Raw genomic sequence first — 22,105 nt, forward strand, 5'->3', positions numbered from 1 at the left:
ACTTAACCACTATGCCACCAAGGTTTCCTCAATGAATGAAAGTTACCTGAAATTCCTACATACTTTAACTTGTCAGAGAGTGAAGCTGAGAACCTTAGAAGATGAAATCTCTTCCAGTCCCCTGGGACCTTCACAGCGGAGGTTTAAGAATTTCCCAGGAGGATTTGGTCACTGTATGCATCAAGAGCACAATTCTCTCAGGAGTGAGCAATGCTGGAGAGCTTTCTTTTAGAAAGAACTGTCAAAGCCTCACTAGGAAAACAAAAACTTAACCATTGTCTTAGAAGTTGGTACAGATTCGAGAAAATCGACTATCTTAACAAGTACTAATAGCATCACTGTGCACTTAATTACATAGGAACTTAGTTAGCAAACAAGATCTACTCCTTGTAAATATTCACAATTTCCATTCAGAGAGACTGGAAGATGTTGAATGGAAGAAAAGTACCAGAGCCCAGGTCTTCATCCAGGTCTTCACAGGTGCTCACTTCTCTGTCAGTCTTTGTAAATACTCAAAATAATGGCTTGTACATTGGGTTGGGGGCCATGGATGGTCCCAAATTTTTACCAGCCTAGACAAAAGAGAGAGATGAGTCTTAGAAAAGACACATATGAGAAGCTTTAGATCCATAAATCATTAACATTATTTGAATATTATTCAAATTAGATCTAGCCATTGTGTATTTACACATATTAGCTTATTTGATCTTTATCCTGTGAGGCAGGCTTTGTCTTATTCATTTCTTAGATGAGAAATCATATACTAAGAAAAGTCAAATAACTTGTCCAAGATCACACAGCCCATGACAGAAAGGGGCGTGGATTTGAACCCAGGTCTGAGGCTAAATCCTAAGACTATTCTATTGAAGGGATTCTCTTGAGCAGCTAGACTTTATAGTTTGTGAAGTAAGCACCCCACTAATGAGGAGGAAAGGAGGTTCTTAATGAGCTTGACCTTGAAGCTTCACCTTAGGCGGGGCCGGTAGTCCTGCCCACAGAACACCCATTCTAGGCTGTTGCTGGCTGGACCGTGTGCCTGACCCAGCACGGTGCCTTTTGTGCAAGTCATCCCTTTTACACACATGAAACATTTAGTCTTCCACTGCTAAAAGAATGTTTATGCCCAAAATAAGCCATAGAAACCAAACCAAACCCATTGCTGTCATCGAGTTGACTCTGACTCATAGTGACCCTATAGGACGGAATAGAATTGGCCCCATAGAGTTTCTAAGGCTGTAAATCTTTAGGGAAGCTGACTGCCACATCTTCCTCCCTCAGAGCAGCTGGTGGGTTCAAACTGCTGACCTTTCAGTTCGCAGTACAGCGCTTTAACTGCTCTGCCACCAGGGTTCCTTAAAATAAACCATGGGATCTCAAAATAAAAATAAGCCAGGCTTTTCTAGAATGTTCCAAGTGCTGAGGAACCATTAAGAACCTAAAAGGTGAGTATGGGCTCCATTAAAAAAACCATCTATATGAGACCAAAAGGTCAACAATGACTCTAAAAAGATGCGGGGTGGGGCAGGGAAACTAAAGTATTGAAAACCGAACAACCAGAACTCAATTAACGAAAATGTTGACACATTGTGAAAAATGTAACTAATATTACTGAACAACTTGTGTAGAAATTGTCAAAAATGGGAACCAAATTTGCTGTGCAAACCTTCACTGAAAACACAATAAGATATTATTTAAAAAAAAGAGAGAGAGAGAGACTCTCAGGTCAGTGCTGCTCACAAGGGTCTGCAGAAGCAAAACGCTTACTCAGCAGAGCCGGGACCCTCTGCCTCCCTTTCTCAGCCTCCCGCTACCACCGTCCTAAGCCCCTCCCTCCTCCCTTATCCTCTTTATTTTTCTACTTTACTGGGCTTGCCCTAAGAAACCCCACCTTCTCTCCCTTTCTCCCCTGCTCTTCCTTAATTTTATTTTTTTCATTTCTCCCCTTGGCTCTCTTCTTTCCTCATCTCTTTTCTGGTCCACTTTCTCCTCATCCTTCACCATCATTCCTTCATCCCATTTCAGTCCTTTTGTCACTCCTCCTCCCTCGCATTCTTCATATACTGGCCTCTTATGGACTTCCTCCTCACAACATTTCATTCAGATCACACTGAGTAATGCCAGCCATGATAACCCAATAAAAATCTAAAGAGTAAAAGCTATTCTCCTTGAAAGTCCATCTAAGAGAGATAAATATCACCAGCCTAGCTTGTCTTATCACTTTAGAATTGAGGTCGAGGTGGAGGAAAAGACAGATTTGCTTTTAGACAGCCCAGCCTCAGCTGGAAACCATGTTTATGTCCTTTTTCTGGCCTGACCTAGGAACTTGGACTGTAAATAGCCTAAGTAGTGCCATCTCTATAGAAGTTTATAATTTTAAGGAACCTTAACCAGTTGCCAAGTCCACTCAGACTCATGGGGTTCTGTGTGTGTCAAAACAGAACTGTTTTTCCATAGAGTTTTCAACGGCTGATTTTTTTCAGAAGGAGATTGCCAGGTCCTTCATCTGAGGCACTTCAGAACCTCCGATCTTTTGATTAGCAGCCGAACGTCTTAACTATTTGGACCATTCAGGGACTCCTAAAGGGGCCTTAAAGACATCTAAATTAAACCTTTTCTTTTATTGATGAGAAAATCAAAGCCTAGAGAAATTAATTGGCATGTTAGGGACCAAGATAAGAAAAGAAAAGAAAAAAAAAACCAAAATATCTGACAATAGCTCTTTGCTCTAGGCTGCTGACCGAAAGGTCAGCGGTTTGAACTCGCCAGCAGGTCCATGGGAGAAGGTGCAGTAGTCTGTTTCCACAAAGATAAAAAAAAAAAAAAAACATTGCCCTGGAGTTGATTCCAACTCATAACAACCCTATAGGACAGAGAGTAGAACTGCCCCCATAGGGTTTCCAAGGAGCAGCTGGTGGATTCAAACTGCTGACTTTTTGGTTAGCAGCCTGAGCTCTTAACCACTGCGCCCCCATGCCCCTCACCACCCCACACCCCATAAAGATTACACCTTTGGACACCATGGGGCAGTTCTCCTCTGTCCTATAGGGTCCCTATGAGTCAGAATAGGCTTTCTATTTCATTACAGATACCAGAGCCTGAGCTGACAACAACTGGTTTATTTATTTACAATAGCAGGGAGTTTCCTCCTTGATCTTTCTCTTTTGATAAAATAAGCAAACAAACAGAACCTCCCTGCAGGGCACCCAGGGCTTGGTGAAGATACCTTAGCCCAGTCCCTTCCCTGCCCTGGGGCATTTCACTCTGAAAAGCCAGAAACAAAGCCCACTGACTGGACCAATGGGCAAGGGGGAGCATACCTCTCTGGTTTACATAGGGATTTTGGGGCTGATCTCTGGAGGGTGCTATCTTGATTTTAGGGAAGATGTGCCCATCTGCTCCAAAGTTGGTGAAGCCTGTCTCCTGCAGCTTCAGACTTGAAAAGCTGTCCTCAATCAAGTTCTGTTCTTCAATATTCTTCGGTTTGTTCCTCGATCTGAAATTCGTAACATGAGTTAGGGTCTGACAGGGGCAGAGAGTGCCTTGAAGTAAATGTTTCATGTTTCAAATTTGTTTTTAATTTTGAAATCATTTAAAATGCACCTGTAAGTTACAGAAATATTATACAGGGCTCCCATGTACCCATCACCCAGATTCCCCAGCTGTTGACATTTCTGAACCATTGGAGAGTAAGTTGCAGACCTGATGCCCCTTTACCTGTAACACATCATTCAATGTGTATTGCCTAAGTTTAGGGACAGTCTCCTCATAAGCACAGCGTAACCATCAAAATCAAGACATTAACACGGACCCAACATTACTGTCTAATTCCACTGGCCCCATTCAAATTTTGCCAATAATGTTAATATTCTCAACTGTGTTTTTGAATTACTTATGGAAGTAATAATAGAAGTCAAGGAGAAAAAAAAGATTTGTGAAACAATTCTTCATTCAAGCAAAGTCAATGTCTACAGAAGCACCTCAATGGGTAAAATGAGTTCAAGTTCTAAAGGTCTTGAAAAAAGAAATAGGAGTTTCCCATGTTCTGCTGTGACAACTTAAGGATCTCAAGTCCAAGCCTTCAAAGCCAAAGGGAAGTAATTCATGCAGGTGAAGAAGGAATCTACCCCCAAATAACCTTGATCATTCATGACCCTTCCTTCCTTCCTGACATACAGGCCATGCCCCTATAGTGCCCTGGACTGTGGGATAGGCTTCTATGGTGCTCATGGAAGCACTTCCAGGATGATGGTCACCATCTGTCACACTGAGGACATCATAAAGGAAGACCCACTCACCCCATGACTTTGATGGCCAGCCCAGCCTACAACAGAGGTCTTGCCCTTTGACAACACCCCTGTCCAAGGTGGCTGAGGAGAGGCTTCCCCTCCTTTTGAAATGGACAAGAAAAGTATAATTCTGGGTGGGTTTCCAAGAACCATGAACCTGTAACTAGGCTAAGAGCAAACCTGGTTCTGAAGGAGGGCTGAGAAACATGGCTGCCACAGGGTCACAAGGTTCTAAGGATGTCCCATGATGACCTTGAGGCCCAAGATGGCTCACCAATCCTCTTAAGAAAGGAGGAGACAGCCTTGCTTCAGAGTCAAGATGCTCTGGCTTTCTCCCCGGAGAAGGAAAATCAGAGAAGGTATGGGTGCTTGTATTTCTGGTTCCCAGCTTTGCTTCCTCTGAGAAGAGTGAATATCAAAATAGAAAAGAAGAAGAAACACAATACTTAAAGAGTTTAAAATACGTTTATCCTCTTACATTATAGTATAAAAAGACCTATGTGGCCCAAATATAAGGTACGAACTAGATGTTAAAACAAGGTAGCTGGTTTTTATCAAAGTAGATACCCACAGAGGTAAGATCTTCTTGGCACATTCACAGTGGAAGAGGGATAATAGCATTCTCTCTCAAATTTAGCATATCTAAATATTGAGTGGAGTCCCTGGGTTATGCTAACTGAAAGGCTGGTGGCAAGTCCACCAGAGGTGCCTTGGAAGAAAGGCCTGGCAATCTACTTCTGAAAATCTTATGGAGCACAGTCTTACTCTCACCTACATAGGGTCACCGTGAGGCAGAATCAACTTGACGGCACCTGGTAGTGTTAAGTATTGAATAAATATTATTTATAAATAATAAATTATAAATAAATATTGGGTAAATGAATGGACACTATTCCCCCTCCCTCAAGAGAAGTGATCTTAAGGCACAAAGCTAAGAAATGGTCATGTAGAGATGATATTTCTACTTTTTTTTAAAGCTAGGAGGCTTAGTTGGGGTTGATTTTAGACCATTTGTAGCGGGATCCTGAGCAGAATGAATGACTTGATGAAAATAACATTTGACAACATAAAACCAAAAAAACTGAGTGCAGTGGAGTCGATTCCGACTCATAATGACCTTGTAGGACAGAGTAGAGCCGCCCCATAGGGTTTCCAAGGCTGTAAATCTTTACAGAAGCAGACTGCCATATCTTTCTCCCCAGGAGCAGCTGGTGGAATTGAACTGCCAACCTTTCGGTTAGCAGCCAAGCACATAACCACTGTATCACCAATGAAAGTGGAGTTAAATACTGTTAACAAAGAGTTTTTTATGCCAGAAGAAAATGGTTGCTATGTCATACAGTGTTAAGCAAAAAGAAACAAACCTCAACAAAATATAAAAACCCATTACTGTTGAGTCGATTGTGACTCATAGTGACCCTATAGGACAGAGTAGAACTGCCCCATAGAGTTTCCAAGGAGCATCTGGTGGATTCAAACTGCCAGCCTTTTGGTTAGCAGCCATAGCTCTTAATCACTGTGTCACCAGGGTTTCCAAGAAAACACAAACGATACAAAATCAAGTATATAATATCATTAAAAAAAAATAGAAAAAAGCCCAGAGGGAGTTATGCCAAAATAGTAGTAGTAGTTGCATTATGATGTTGGGATTTGTGGGAGATTTTTTTTTTTTATTCTGTAACTCTTTACACATTTCTCTGTTTTCTAGATTTTCTTCAATGATTATGTCTTGCTTACATAATCAGAAGAAAATTAAGAAAAAGGAAATGACATTAGAGATCAAATGAATCAAACCCACTTCAGTCGAGTCATTCCGATTCATAGCGACTCTATAGGACAGAGCAGAAATGCCCTACAGTGTTCCCAAGGCTGTAATCTTTAGGGAAGCAGACTGCCACATCTTGCTTCTGTGGAGCAGCTGGTGGGTTCGACCTGCTAACCTTTTGATTAACAGCAGAGCACTTTAACCACTGTGCCACCAGGGCTCCTGGCATTAGAGAGACCTCCCCTTATTTCCCTTATCTTTTGTAGGAAAGGCAGGTATGTTTGGAAACCAGAGTGCAATGCTGATAGTGCTGTGACCCAGGAAAGGGACACTTTCATTTCCTACCTTGATAAGACAACCAGCGCAATCACCATGCTGAGAATGAGGATGCCAGCAACGGAGCCCACGATGGTGAGGATCAGCTGAAATTCTGCAAGGGAAGAGAAGGGTAGAAATGGCCCCCAGTAAGCAGACCCCCAGCTGCCTACTGCACAGGCATGTGTGTGTATTCCCTGTGACTCTTGGCTGTGAGGAGCAGCAGGCTCTGGCCTCCACCTCCTCCTCCAGGGCCAGGCTGGTAGGTGGCTTATCTCTTTTCACTGTGTCCTCCAGAACTCAATCAGGAGAGACAGCCTTGCCAGGTAAAAGAAGACCCCCTTTGTCATTCAGTGACCCATAAACACAAAGGAAGCTGAAGGTGGTAGGGTCTTCCTGGCCTTCTAAGGGGGTGGGATCTCAATCGAGGTCCACTCTTCCCTCTTCTGCCTTTGCCCACCAACCGTACCTCACCTTACTGAGCTAGTGAAAGTACGTGGAAATTAAACTAGTTACTAATATAGTTCCAATACTAGTTACCATTGAGTTGATTCTGACTCATAGTAAACCCACATGTTTTAGAATAGAACTTACACTCAATAGGGTTTTCATGGCTTTGACCTTTTAGAAGTAGATTGCCAGGCCTTTCTTCCAAGGCACCTCTGGGTGGATTAGAACCACCAACCTTTCAGTTAGTCGCCTAGCCCTTAGCCATTTGTGCCACCCAGGACTGCCATGGTACTAATATGAACCTGTTGCCATCGAGTCGATTCTGACTCATAGCGACAGTGTAGAACTGCCCCATAGAGTATCCAAGGAGCGGCTGGTGGATTTGAACTGCCCACCTTTTGGTTAGGAGGCAAACACTTAACCACTGGGCCACAAGGGATCCTGTGAATAATATAGGAGCCAGGTAATGGCTTAGTGGAAATGATGAAGGGGGAGTCTGAAAGCTTATTCCCATCTATTCTTCTTCAATAAGATCTGCTCTGTCCAGTGCTATTGAGCACTTGAAATGTGCCTAGGAGTATAACATGCACACCAGATTTCAAAGACTTAGTATAAGAACAGCGTAAAATATCTCATCAATAATTTTTCTATTGATTACGTGTTGGAATGATAATATTTTGGATATATTGGGTTAAATAAAAAAATAAAATAAATTTTACTTACTTCTTTTTCCTTATTTTAGTTTACTTAAGAATTTTTGGAAACCCTGGTGGCGTAGTGGTTAAATGCTACGGCTGCTAACCAAAAAGTCAGCAGTTTGAATCTACTAGGAGCCCCTTGGATACTCTATGGGGCAGTTCTACTCTGTCCTATAGCGTTGCCATGAGTCGGAATCAACTCAGTGGGAATGGGTAAGAATTTTTAAGTTTAAAATTAAATACATAGCTCATGTCATATTTGTATTGGACAGCACTGCTCTGTTGATATCGTGTGCCGTCAAGTTGATTCTGACTCAAAGTGACCCCATAGGACTGAGTCGAACTGCTCCATAGGGTCTCCTAGGCTGACATCTTTACAGGAGCAGATCATGAGATCTGCCTCTCATGCAGCAGTGTGTTAGAACCACTGGCCTTTCAGTTAGCAGCTGAGTGCTTAACCATTGTGCCACCAAGGCTCCTTAGCACTGCTCTACCCGTTGCCATGGAGTTGATTCCGACTCACAGTAACCCTATAGGACACAGTAGAGCTGCCCCATAGAGTTTCCAAGGCTGGTGCCATCAGACCCCTCTAATTGTCTTTTTCTGTTATGTGATAGCCATATATTCCACATCCAACTTGGATTCATGGGGGCCATAGATTACTAGGAAGGCGCCCTGGTGGCTCAGTCGTTAAGCACTACGCTACTAACTGAAAGGTCAGCAACTCAAACTCAAAAGCCTCTCCAGGGGGGAAGATGTGGTAGTCTGCCTCCAATAAATACCGAAGCCTTGGAAACCCTATGGAGTAGTTCTACTCTGTCCTATAGGGTCTTTATAGTCAGAATCAACTCAACAGCAATGCTTTTTTTTTTTTTTCAATAGGCCACCAATAAGGAGCCCTGGTGGCACAGTGGTTAAGCCCTCAGTTGCTAGCCAAAAAAGGTCGGTGGTTAGAACCCACCCAACAGCTCTGTGGCAGAAAAGACCTGGTGATCTGCTCTTGTAAAGAGGACAGCTTAGGAAACCCCATGGGGCAGGCCTACCCTGTCATATAGGGTTGCTATGAGTCATAATTGACTTGACTCGATGGCACACAACAACGACATAGTCTGCGAAAGACCTCTAGGGTCATCTGGTCCAAACCTCTCATTTTATAGGTGTGGAAAGCAGAGGACCAGGAGGAAGAAATGACTTAGCAAATTCATCCTTGCAACAAAATACAGTAGAAACTGAGAGCGTTTCTCATCACTGCCTTTGTGGCTGGCTGGAAGGCCAGCAGGATGCTCTTCCCTTCATCTGGGATCACTGATTTTTTGTTCATTAGGTAAAAATTGAAATATAAAGTTAGCATCGCTCCATTCTGGTGGGGATGGGGCTTGGTGGGGAGGGGAGAGAACAGAGTAACTGAGTTTGCAATAACATATTCCACACCAATCCATAGCTCTGAGACAAAGGGAAGGTTTGAGAATTTAAATATCTATGTTTCTAGTTCTGCTTTCCTATAGCCATCAACATTTTTGGAATGTACTGGTCTTTTTTTTTTTTCCTAGGACCAGAAAATGTATATTTAACCTGATATATAGGAAATGAATGTAATGTTAGAAGACATCAGGGGATGTTGTTCTCTGGTCTGGGACAAGAACAGAGTCACCAGCCCACCCCATGGACTGAGTTCTGCTATTTCCTACATCAGAGATACTGCTGCCCATGACCTGGGCTGGGCTGGACCAGGGCAGGTATGGAATGGCATGACCCAGAAGACAAACTACAGGCAGATTTTCTCTGTCTTTATGAAGGGAGTCAGAGATTTTGGGGGACCGGGCAAAATTTCGACTATGGTTAATATCTGTTTCTCAGATATTTAAATAACAAAGCAAGATTTTATACTCACGATCTTTACAATCGATTCCACTGTAGCCGAATGGACACCTAAAATACAGTAAGTGATAGGAAACCATGTGAAAGGGCCTCTGCGGGACAGCAGGTCAGAGCTCCCACCCCACCCGATCTCCATTTCTTCCTTCCTTTCCTTCATTCAGGGTCCCTGGGTGTCACAAGTAGTTTGCAATTAGCTGCTAACCTAAATATTGGTGTTTCGGACCCACCCAGCTGCTCCCCTGGAGAAAGGCCAGGTGATGTGTTTCTGTAAAGATTACAGCCAAGAAAACCCTATGGAGCAGTTCTGCTCTGTAACACATGGGGTCACCGTGAGCCAGAATCACTAGTCAGCAATGGGTTTTCCTTCCTTTGCCCTCCCTTGCTCCTTCTCTTTCTCTGTTTTTGTTGTTAGTTGAACCGATTCCGACTCATGGCGACCCCATGTGTGCAGAGTAGAACTGCCCCATAGGGTTTTCAAGGCTGCGACCTTTCAGAAGTAGGTTCCCATGGCTGTCTTCTGAGGAGCCTCTGGGTGGGTTGGAACCACCGACCTTTCCGCTAGTAGTTGAGCACTTGACCATTTGTGCCCCTTGTTTTCCTAATGCTCCCTTTGTTCCAGGCGTACACCTTTCATGGGACTCTAGAAAGATGAGGGAGGTGTACAATCCTAGGTGGTCCCATCTGTCACTGACTGAGCTCCAGGAAGATACTCTGCAATTGGCAAAGCTGATCCCAAGAGGCATGGAGCACGGTAGGGCACCTCAGACTGTGAGGCCACGTGGCTCTGTCCCTTACTTCCTGCCACACGAGCTTAGGCATGTTATTTAAGCTCTCTGAGCCTCAGTTTCTTCACTTGAAAATGGGGAAATAATATAGTCCTGGTGGTATTGTTATTGTGTGCTAGGTACTAACTAGTGAGGTTCCTATAGAGGAAGCATAAAAACTACGATGATGATGATGGTGCCCTTTACCTATCAACTTATGGCAGTTTACCAACTCCTCACTCTAATTCATATGTAAGCTGCAAGACCCATCCTTTTTACTACGGCAAAAAAAAAAAAAAAAGAGTGATTTCCCTTACATTTCACAGGTCCCCTCTTTGTCCTGGTAGCCTGGCAGGCACACACACTCAGGGACCCCTCCATCGTCCTTCTGTAAGCATTGCTTGTGGTTCTTTTCATTGCAGTTGTCGGGACAGTTGGAAACCAAAGCTTCAAAACAAAAGTGATTTCTGGGTAATTTTCAGAAACAACCTTTTCAACCTCCAGGTGACATGTCATAAAATGCAATTATTCTCACATGGTCTTTTCTAGGTAAAATGAGGACGTATGAAAGTGCTCATGGGCTGCTCACGGGACATGTCCCCTGCGAAGCTGCCATGGGCTGCCTCACCAGCCCTTAGCTAAGGCCCCCGTCCAGGTACAAATATCTAACACCCACATTCACATTGCCCAGGTTTTGAATTTCACGTGGAAACTTGAGGAGTAAAGCAAATGCAAAATGAAAGAGAGCGGGGGCTGTAAAGGGCCTTAAGAAGCAGGTAGAAAGCTTACCCAGACAGAAAGGGACCTGTAGGTTAGGTCTTTCCAGGTCATCTTTGCATTCACATTGTAAACCATCGCTGCAGTCGTCTCCAGCATTCTTTTTACAACCACGGTACTCACACAGATCTTGCTCTAAGTGGGAGGCACCAAAAAAAAAAAAAAAAAAAAAAAAAGTGGGAGGCACAAGTAATTAAAAAATACATTTAGCAAGACGGATGGACAGATTAATCTGTAAAGCACCTCGATCCATCGCTGTTATAATTTGCCTTTAGTAACGTTTTGGGATTTACCCAATGAAAATCTGGGATTCTGACATTCAGCTCCCCAATCCTCCCTTCCACGGCTGTTTCCTTATGTTTTTCAAACTAAATTAATCCAATCAGTGCAAAGCAATTATGTGCAAGTTCAAGATCTGCACTAGATTTTACAAGGAACGTCAAACCAAAGAAACCAAACCCATTGCCATCAAGTTGATTCCGACTTGTAGCAACCCTATAGGACAGAGTAGAACTGCCCCACAGGGTTTCCAAAGAGCAGCTGGTGGATTTGAACTGCTGACATTTTGGTTAGCAGTCGAGGTCCTAACCACTGTGTCACCAGGGCTCTGCAAGAGGCATAGTAACCCATACAAGCTTTGGGCCCCAACTTTGTAGAGTAACCCATTTGAACCCAGAGAGAGCCCCACAAAACAATTCCTAATGCAGCACCAGGCTGTGTGGTCCAAACTTTTAAGTACAATGGGAATTTTTTTCAGTCTCTTCTGAAGGAAGAGTTGAATGAACATTGCTAAGGGAGGACAGAAGCCCAAGGAGGAGGGCACAGTGCAGGGGAGCCCCCATCTACTCCGACAGAATTGTATGTGTTCCATCCCAGAGCACAGTGCTGATCTCCGTGAAACCACGAAGAGGAAAGAAAGCTATAAACGAGCAGGATTGGCTTATGTTTGCAAAAACAGAAATACGTTTTTATAAACTAGGTCAGGGAGGTTACAATTGTTAAAAAGCAAAAGAGGGGCAAAAAGAGGGATGGGAGAGTCAGGAAGGGGATTAACAGAGTGGTCAGCAGAGACCCAGGGAGATGGAGATTTCGAGAAGGGAAGGATACTGGTGTCAAATGCTACAGAAAAGTCAAATAAATTGCATCTCAACAACTGGTTGATGGTCCCATCAATGGTAACCCTCTGGATTTGGCAACCAGGGCTGAGAACTAGTTGCATGAAGCCTCCACCAGGGCTGGTCCTAGCAGGCACTTCTGAGGAACTCCTGATGGCTGCTGTGGTGCCAACTTATTCATGCCTTCCTGTACCCATACCCTTTGGAAGGGGTAGTCCACACGTGCTTGGTCACGTGGATTGCTTCAGCCATTAGGACAGTAGTAAATGTGACATAAGCACAGACTTGAGAAACACTTGTGCATTGAAACTTACCCTTTTGCTGCTCTTGAAACTCTTCAGGACTACCCTCCTGGAGGATGAGAGACCATGTGGAGTGGAAACGAACCATGCTGCTGAGTCATCTTTGATCACTCAGCCCCCAGTCAACCCAGCAGCTAATAGTAGATGCTTAAATGAGCTCACGAGAGACCACCCACGCTGGGCCCAAAGCAGTAGAACAGCCCAGCTGAGCCCAGCCCAAATTCTGACCTACAGAATTATGAGGTTGCAGTAAATAAGTGGTTCTTTTAAGTCATTAAGTTTTGAGGAGGTTTGTAACACAGCAAACGCCAATTGTTACAGCTGCTCTGTGGGCTGCCTTGCATGTCAGCCTCAAGGGAAACAGTATAGGCAAAACTCTCCATAATCATTTGGAAAGCTATAACTAGGTGTTAAGCCCTCTTTTTTTTTTTTTCTCCTTCCTTCATTTTTCCCTGTCCAGGGACTGTTTCTCTGGTCGTTTACACTGTCCAAGAAGAGGAACGAAGTGGCAAGTTTGATAATTTGGGAGATGGTGGGAAAGAAGGCTTAGAAGCCAAGTGAGAGAAGAAAGAGAGGAAGAAAGGACTGGTTCTAAGGAAATCTGGAGATATCTGTGGAAGCAATGACACAGTTCTTCTTTCCCCACCTCATGTGTTTACAAAACAAAACAGGTCTTTAGGCAAACTTTGAATAAAATCATGTCATGCTTACTAGAATAATTTTCAATGCCACTTGCACCATCTCCAAGTGCCTTCGTAATTATTTCAGACACACTAGTCTCATCATATTTTGTAGTTTGTACAAAAATGTTTACTACCAAAACATTAACAGCCTCATTAGCACGTATCCCGGATCTCGCTGAAGAAGATGTGCTGAAAAGGAAACGAATAGCCATCACTTGATGAACTGAATCAAAGGGTCAACAAATAGGTCTTCTCACCTCCCAGGCCCTCAAATCTCCTAGTCCTAGTCCTGATCCACTGCCCTCTCTCCATAATCGGGGTGTAAGCATGGAGGACCAGAATTGCAATAAGATGGAAATTTATAGGCCCTGAGACCTCTATTCAATGTGCTTGCAGAGGAAACCTATGGCTAAAACAATGTCCTGTTGGAGATTCCTTAGGAAAATTGTGCATAATCATTTTTCGGATCCAGGAGCTTGGAGCTAACCAGAAGTAGAGCAAGTAACACCTGAAATTGTTGAGTGATCACATTTCCTAGAACAGAAGGAGTATGACTCTCGCTGAGCTGTTAAATCTCAGACTTGTAGTCTGAGAGAGACAGAGGGGCATGTGTCCCCTGCTGTGCATGGAGAAAGCAGTAACCAGCCACACGGAGACTGCGTCATTCCCAGAAAGGACCAGGAAATCAGCAGGCAGCTTCAGGGCGGTACAGGATTGGGCCAGGGCACACGTGACTGAGGGGAGAACTGAAACAAAGAGGGGTGGGGCTGTGGGAATAGGGGCTGATAATATCATCAAATCGTATTGCCAAATATCGAGGGCCTACTACAAACCAGATATTGTCATAGTCTGTCTGTCTGCCACTCTCTCTGTCGTCTCTGTCTCTCTCTCAACAACAGTAGAGATTGGAGTCCTAAGAACAGCTGTGCCAAGTTCTAATTCTCTCATTTTCCAGAGGGGATCAAGTGATAGAACCACTGAGACAGAGAGAGAGAGAGAAAATGACTTTAAAAAACTTCTTCCTTACCTTGTGGGTGTGTTTTTAAGACTCACGATACATTTTACCTGTCCAAATTTTTTCTATGCTCCATTTTGACTTTTGAATAAGTACAGATGCTTGAAAAAAGAGCCAACCTATTTAAGACATCTTTGAAGCCATGTTGGGTCCTTAGAACAATCAAGAAAATCCAAAACATGGAACCAAATTCCACTTTTAGGACGAATCACTTCAAAAGTGGGTTCAAACTTTTTTTTTTTAATTTTCTACCAGAATTCATTCATGATAAGATTGGGGGGATGGGAGTGGAATGCATGGGATAGAGAGACAGGGGTCCTTTATACAGGTTATTCTCCATAGGTTGAAAACGACCAGAAGTCTAAGGCATACTTCTGCACTGGGGCTAAATGCCATCTGTAATTCATTAATTCAAAGGACCTACTAGTTTACAACCCAATTCAGGAGACCAGGCATTATAGCCATGAAACAGTTAAATAATGGAGCCACTGTACACTTAAGAGACAAAAAAAAATGTAGACCACATGATGAGAGCACTAGAGTTAATGGACCTGAGGTCTAGACTGAAGTTTGACACCAGCTATCTTTCATGACCCTAGACTAGCCACAGCTTCTCTGAGCCTTAGTTTCCTCCTCTGTTCAAAGAGAGGTATGGGAGTGAGAAATTCTAAGGACGTTTCCAATTCCAACATTCACGCAGTAGGTAAAGGGCTTGGGGATTCAGAGGAGAGAGACAACATTGTGAGTTGGACCCTAAGAAATGACTTCTTGAGTGAGACCCAGGTCCACTTGTCCTGCAACGGCCCCCAAGAGGTGGAAGTAGTTCCCCCCACCAAGACATTGAGCTCACAGGTAAAGGTCTGCTTCCAAACACCCCTGGTTCCCTTTCAGTAACTCCTTAAGGATGAAAGGAGTGCCATAGTTTCAGGGAGCTCCCCCAGATGACCCTGTGGACCCACAACCTGTTTGGGAAATAGAAACTAATACATGTTGAAATCCACTGTGTGCCCGCCACAGTACAAAGGGCATCTTTCAAACGTGATCTCATTTGCCCCTCACAAGTTTCTAGGGGAGTAGTGGGTCAGATGATCCCAGTCATACAGATGAGGTAACAAGGTTCAGGAAAGTTAAAACACCTGCCCCATCATGCAATAAGCAAAGCCAGGGTTCCAACACAGACCTGCTTGACTCCGACACACCTCACTATTGCTGTTATTATCATCATCTTCTATTCATTAACACCCTGTTGTCCACTAAATCAAACCTAATGCCCTGAAAACCACTCACAGCTCTCCCTCAGCTTTTTTCTGTGTATCTCCAGCTTTAGTTAGAAAAGCACACATCTGCCTCCAAAATACCCCGTCAGTCCGTGGCAAACTTACCTTACTTTATTAATTACAGTCTGCCCATAATCAGACTTAGCCAGGGAATTTCCAAATGCATCTTGAAACTGTGAAGGAGAAGAACATACTTAATAATAAGGACAAAGAACATAACACGAAAGCGATAGTGTGGTTCGGTTTTAACATAAATATATTTCTAAACTCATTTATATAAATATGCATGGTTCATAACAAAATTATCCATTCTGGTTGTCACACACTCTGACACCTTTCAGTAATCTTTGCTGTGAAATAGTTAAGATTCTGATATCGGTCAGCATTATCTGAAAAAAAAGATGGAAAGCCTAAAACATTCAGTCAGATAAAACATTATACTCTTAAAAATAAGACAATAAACTTATTAAATTTGTCTTTTCAAAGTCATGGCTAAGTTTTGCATGTTCATTAGACTGACCTATATATGTGCTTCTTGCATTCATCAATTTACCCAAGAAACATGCAGTTGCATATCTTGCCCAGAGCGTTATGCTAGGGGCCCTGGAGATTGTAAAGCTAGGCAGACCCAGCCCTGTCATCAGGTGGGGGACCACACCATGGAGTTTGGAGAGGTAAGTGTCATAGAAAGATACAATCTCTCACGGAAACTCTAAGGAATTCTCTTCCGGTTGCAGAGAACCAGAGAGGACTTCATAAAAAAGATGGGCCTTAAAGCATTTCAACAGGTAGGGCTGGGACAGGGGGTGGGAGAAGGAACGGCACACTCTACCATTAGAGGCAGTATGGCCCAGAAGGGAGCAGACTGGACTGGGACAAGCACAGGGATTTGTTGTGGCCAAAGTCAAACTTCTCCATTTGCTAGCTTCCGCATAATTTAATTTCTTTGAGCCTCACTTTTCTCATTGGCAAAATGTAGATAGCAGTCATTCCCACCATGTAAGGCTATAATGTGTATGAAATGAGATAGAATACGCAGGCTTATGAGCTGTAAGGGGCTCCATCACGGGTGGTCATTACAAGATTTTGGTTGGGCTCCAAGAACAAACAACTCCAGGTAGTTGTAGGGGAATGGGACTTCTGGAGGGGCAGGGAGGAGGAGGCCCCATCTAGAATACAAATTCTTTGAAGCCAAGAACAGGGTTTTCTCTTTCTTTCGACACAATGTTCTCCTCTCCCCATAGCACCTACCATATGGCAATACTCAACAAGGCGGTTGATTAGTGAATGAATAGATGCGAACGACATCATCATGATCTTGGACGGGTTCTTCCCCTCACTGGGCCTCAGTTTTATCAGGTTAGAGTGTTGAACCAGATCAGTGCAACCTCTTCATAACCTAGGACCCTTTTATTCTTTTTCTCCTCCTGGGGATCTCACATTTTAAAAAATCAATCTATGGTATTGAAAGGTGTCGTTAAATTATTTCTCTTTAATTCTTGTCACATTCGTACATCTGATGCTCTAGTTAGTCTGGGCAGCCTTATATCCATGGTAAGTCCGAATCACTTTCTAATAATATTTTAAACAGTAGGAATCATTGGTATTTCTGTAAATCATTAGTGGGATTCCACTTAGGAATGAGTTTGCTGGGTGATCTCAAAGATCCTTCCAGCTTCCCTATTGATCATTGCCCATTTAATCTTATTAATCCCAAAGAAGATATTAAGAAATTAGCATCTGGTTTAGAAAAGCATTTCCATTCCCCTCCCCCCCTTCCAGGCCACTCTTTGAGGGTGTTGGCACAGACATCTCTAAATCTGAAGGGCTTCTAGGTTAGACAGGAAGATAGGACTTACCCAAATGGGCCTTCCAGCTCTATCGCACAACAGAGCCAGCAGGTGAGGAGAAAGAGAACGAGCCCAGGGGTCAGGCAGGTCTGAATTCAGGCCCTGCCCTCCTCACTTATCAGCTGGGGGACCTTTAGCTAATTACTCAACTTTACTGATCCTCAATTGCTTCATCTGTAAGATGGGCACAATAGCAATATCTCCCTCACAGGGCTGTTTTGATAATTAGAATTATTATGTGTAAAATGCCAGGCAGAATACCCAATAAATGGCAGTACCAGGGCAACTTCAAATCCCTGCGTGGGCTGTCCATTTGGATCTGGCTGAACAGAAACGGACTTGAGCAGATTTCTCAGGGCCTTTCAGAAGCTGGTTCTGCCCTGGTCACAATGTCTGTTAAGAGGACCCTGAAGGAAATAAATTGTCTCTATTTTCCTATCTCTACTTCAGGGATTTCAAGGGGTCTAGTCTATTGTTTTTGGATTAAAAACCCTCCAAAATGCTCCTCTGGGGACCGAGAAACCCTGACTGACAGCTCGTCCCTAAGCTGGTCTGTGAAGACCAGAGAACGAGGCCTGTAGCTGGAAGGCTTTGGTGGGACTCACCCAAAGCAAGTTTGGGTAGTGGCCACCATGGGCAGCGCTGGAGACAGTCCAGGGGTTCCCTGGAAGTAGAAACATGTTGATGTTGCCTTCTTCAATGTACTGAATATCATCCAAGCTGGCAAAGTTGGATGTAGGTCCAGGGTAAGAGGATGAGTCTTTGCCAGCTGGCCCATTGTGTGGCACAGCAAAGGGAAAGGAGAAGCCCTGGGACACACAAGCCACCGCCATGCAGTCACAAGCCCCCGCTCTCTTTGTCAAATTTGTAAAACCACTTCCATCATCATCTTTTAAGGTTTACCTGTTCCAGTCAACAAAACTCTTCAGTAATGATATAATTCTAAATTGAAAGACATCACCATAGACTAAGACCTATGTTTTTAAAGTGTTTCTCCACCTAGGGTCCCAAGACATATGTACAGGTTAACATTTTTTTCCCTTTTCAAACTAAACTTTGAGAAACATTGGCTGCCTGGTCTCTGTAAAGCTCTTCCACATCCAACCCCTGTGGTTCCAGAAGGGAGACATCCATCCCTTTTATGCTGACATCATTCTCCTTCATCATAATTCAAATGAAATGAAGCTGGGGTTGTTCTTTTCAACATTTTTGACAATGAAAACAAAGTAACAGGCCTTAATTCACCTGGAGTTCCTATTTTAAACCAAAACCAAACCCGTCGCCCTTGAGTGGATTCCGACTCATAGTGACTCTGTAGGACAGAGTAGAACTATCCTATAGGGTTTCCAAGAGCTGGCTGGTGGATCCGAACTGCCAACCTTTTGGTTAGCAGCCAGGCTCTTAACCACTTGGCCACCAGGGCTCCATTTTCTATTTTAGGTGTTTAAAAAAAAGGACAGCCTGGTATGGGAACTTATGCAAATTCAATGTAAAAAGGAAAGAGCAACATCTTTAGATTTTTTTCTCTGCAATCTGTAGAAATAATTCATTTTAAAATATCATTATACAGAGAAACCTGTGAAAGCCAAAACTCGAGGGGCCTGCCTTGTTTTTCCAGGTCTTGCTAGTTTTCCACCTCTGACAGTGTGTAGTCTTAACCGCTTTTCTCTCTCTCTCTATTAGTGGAAAATATTCGCGTTTTCCTTCTCTGACAGTTTTCTGCCTTACACAAGTTCCACCTTTTTCGGGTTTTACCTATTTATCTCTCCATTTAAAGAAGTCTTTAATAGCTTAAGGAGCCCTGGTGGGACAATGGTTAAGAACTCCGCTGCTAACCAAAAGATTGGGAGTTCAATCCACCAGCTACTCCTTGGAAGCACTATGGGGCAGTTCTACTTTGTCCTTAGGGTTGCCACGAATTGGAATCAACTCGAAGGCAACGCATAACAGGTTAATAGCTTATACAACAGCAGGTAAAGTGTGGCTGGAGCAAGCTTGGAAAAGCGGTGTCACAGCCCTAGGTACAGGATCTTAGGGAGATCCAAGGGCCCCAGGGGAGCAGCCAGCTGTGGAGAGGGGAGCGAAGGGAGGAAACAGTGGCACCCAGGGGGCTCGGCGCAGGTGCCATTTACCAAGCAGTAAGCATTTCACTATTTGAACAATCGAACAGATGTATCTGTGTGTGCCAACTCGGTGTTAGAACAAAGAATACTTGTAAGGAGAAGAAGGTTGGGAAATACTTACAAATTTATTAATTTTCTTATGTAAGTTTTCATAGGCCACAGAAGTTTTATTTCCCAAGGCAGCTGTGTCTGATTCTGTCACTTGAACGATCCCAGGGAATATTTTTCCTGAAATTCAAATAGAATCTTTCTGTATTATTTAATGTAAAGAGGGTAATGTTCATTTCGTTTTAAAACAGATAGTTTTTTTTTTTTTTTGGTGTCCAAATATAGATTTGTTACTTAAAAAAAAAATTTTGGTAAAAATGTACAGAACAAAACATACACCCATTCAACAATTTTTGCACCTAGATTTCAGAGACAACGGGCACCATTGTCCCTACACGGATTATTTTCTAATTGTAAATATCATATCACGACACTACAGGGACTTTGAAAATACAGATTGTGTTACCCTAATTCTACCCGACCTAACATAACCATTTGCATTTTGGTGTGTTTTCTCAGCTCTTTTTTTTTTTTTTTTTCCTGTGAGTCATTTTACATAGTTATAACCCCAAGTTTATACTATGCTTCTTTTTCACTTATTGTTACATAATAAGCATTTTCCCAAATCACTGGCTAGACTTCCTAGCCTTCGTTTTTAAAGGCTGCATAATATTCTGTGAAGTTTATGTCCCCTTCATTGATATAGTCATTTTTTTTTTTTGTTATTGGACTTAAAGCACTCAATTAGTAAATTAATTAATTAGTTAACAAATAAATAAAAAGCTTCAATGAACATCTTTATACACCAACTTTTTTGGGGGGGGGGAGTCATTTCCTTAGAGTAGATCCCCAGGAACGAGATTATTAGGGTAAAAATACGACCATCCTTAAGGCTTTTGATGTATCTCTAACTCTTGTGGCCGAGCAATGCACTCATATCCTACAGAACTGGTCTGCTCTGGTAGGTGGCGGCGGGGGCGCAGCACGTCTCACTCATGACACAGAACAGGTTTTATAACTCAGAGGAGACAGCCTTGGACCTTCGTAACACTCAGCTAATCTAACACACAAAAAAACCATTGTACGAAGGGCATATCGATTTGTTCAGAAAGTCCATTTCTAGAGCTGAGAAGCTGTTAAGTCTCTAGAAGTGGGGTTTTGCTGTTATAGAGCAAGCAAACTCTGTGAGAGGGAACTGAGCCCAAGCCAGAAGACCAGGTTCCCAAGCCTGTCTGACTCTGTGGTTTTAGGCACATCACTTCTCGAATTCTGCCTCAGTACCCTACCTTGTACTTGTCTAGGAGTTCCTGGGTGGCTTAAGTGGTTAAGCACTCAGCTACTAACCAAAAGATTGGCAGTTCTAAACCACCCAGAGGTGCCTTGGAAGAAAGGCCTGGTGATCCTATTTCCCAAAAATCAGCCATTGGAAACTCTGTATGGAGTGCAGTTCTACTCTGACACACGTGGAGTGGCCATGAGTCAGAATCATCTAGATGGCTACTGGTTTTTGTTTTGTACTTGTGTAGCCTTTGTACTTTTTCAGAAGCTTTGCACATATTGCTATTCTTTTGTCCCCATGGCACCATTCCCTTGAGCAGGCAGAGCGAAAGGACACGTCCACAGCTGTGCCTTCAGGACAGGCTCACACATCTCCTGACTTGGTCCCTTTCCTTCCTCCCCACATTTTACTGAGACAAAGGCAGGACAAACGCCTTTTCTCCACTGCTTTGCTGGCTCTTCGTGTCTCCAGATTTTCCTCAATCTCTAGTATTTGGGATTCTATTTTCGCCCTCATTTTGAGTTTTCTATTCTGAAATGCAGAGCTGTGCCATGGTTCATCTTTGCAACTCACCTTCCATACATGCGGAAGCATTATAGTAATACCCTTCTAAACACAGGCAGAACCAGCTATTGTACAGAGCAATACAAGAAGAACCGCCTTCACACGACCTGTTCTGGCAAAGACTGGTGGGACCTTAAATGGAGCAGAAAGAGAGTCAAAACTCACAGAAACAACAACAAATGGCACCAAGAAACATATTTTTAAATCTTCGCTTCTCCCTCCTGGGTACTTTTCATTGCTCGGCCATGTTACTCCATGGCGTACCCTTTGAAGACCTAGAAACAAAAAAATGTGGGCTATCATTATGATGATGATGTCACTGGGGACTTTGTTGCTGAAATTCTGGAGCCGAGTGATTGCTGTCGGTAAAGGCAAGGGTCTCCGTAGAGAAAGAGATAGCACTCTTTCTAATTCCAGGCCGTGGAGAATCTTTGAAATTTAAGGACCGTCCAGAATCTTGATGCCTGGTCTTCTAACACTAGGTAGTGCTCTCCAGACCCATTTTATATAAAGCACCATATTTTTTAGTAATGTATAATAACTGTCTTTTAGAGAAGAGCAGGCAGGGAGCTCTAAAAACAAAAGCAAGCCACCTCTCACATTCTGCTTTGCATACAGGGTATACAGACACAGACAAAGGAATGGATCACGAAGGGAAGGGTGTGGATAAACCCTCCTCCCTCCCTTCTGGCTTTCTGGGTGGATAACTTGAATAAATGGTGAGAATAATATTGCAGTGATGTTCCTGCCACTGGTAGGGACACCGGGATCAGGCAGTGTGCAGCGTCTTTCCTATCCCTGGAGAACAGATCAGACCTGAAGAAGGCAGCTAGGTCACTGGCCAAATGGTGATCTTGACTTACCATTTTCTTCATCTCTGCCAAGTGAAACGATCCTGAGCTTTGGTTCCAGAATA

The 22,105-nt window shown here is 43.3% G+C and overlaps 1 protein-coding gene across 1 annotated transcript; it reads right to left on the minus strand.

The window, feature by feature from the left end:
* Nucleotides 1-476: 476 nt before the first annotated feature.
* On the minus strand, nt 477-21,733 carry MUC13 (mucin 13, cell surface associated). The gene is made up of 10 exons (XM_049874630.1): nt 21,199-21,733; nt 19,420-19,526; nt 15,431-15,498; nt 13,062-13,222; nt 10,946-11,068; nt 10,474-10,603; nt 9,406-9,443; nt 6,397-6,481; nt 3,318-3,493; nt 477-572 (listed from the first exon to the last, which is right to left on the minus strand). Exons 1-10 carry the CDS (start codon nt 21,203-21,205, stop codon nt 565-567), a joined length of 903 nt encoding a protein of 300 aa, XP_049730587.1. The 5' UTR covers nt 21,206-21,733; the 3' UTR covers nt 477-564.
* Nucleotides 21,734-22,105: the final 372 nt, after the last annotated feature.

The sequence above is a fragment of the Elephas maximus genome, chromosome 1 (assembly GCF_024166365.1).
Source record: "Elephas maximus indicus isolate mEleMax1 chromosome 1, mEleMax1 primary haplotype, whole genome shotgun sequence".
Classification (NCBI taxonomy): domain Eukaryota; kingdom Metazoa; phylum Chordata; class Mammalia; order Proboscidea; family Elephantidae; genus Elephas; species Elephas maximus.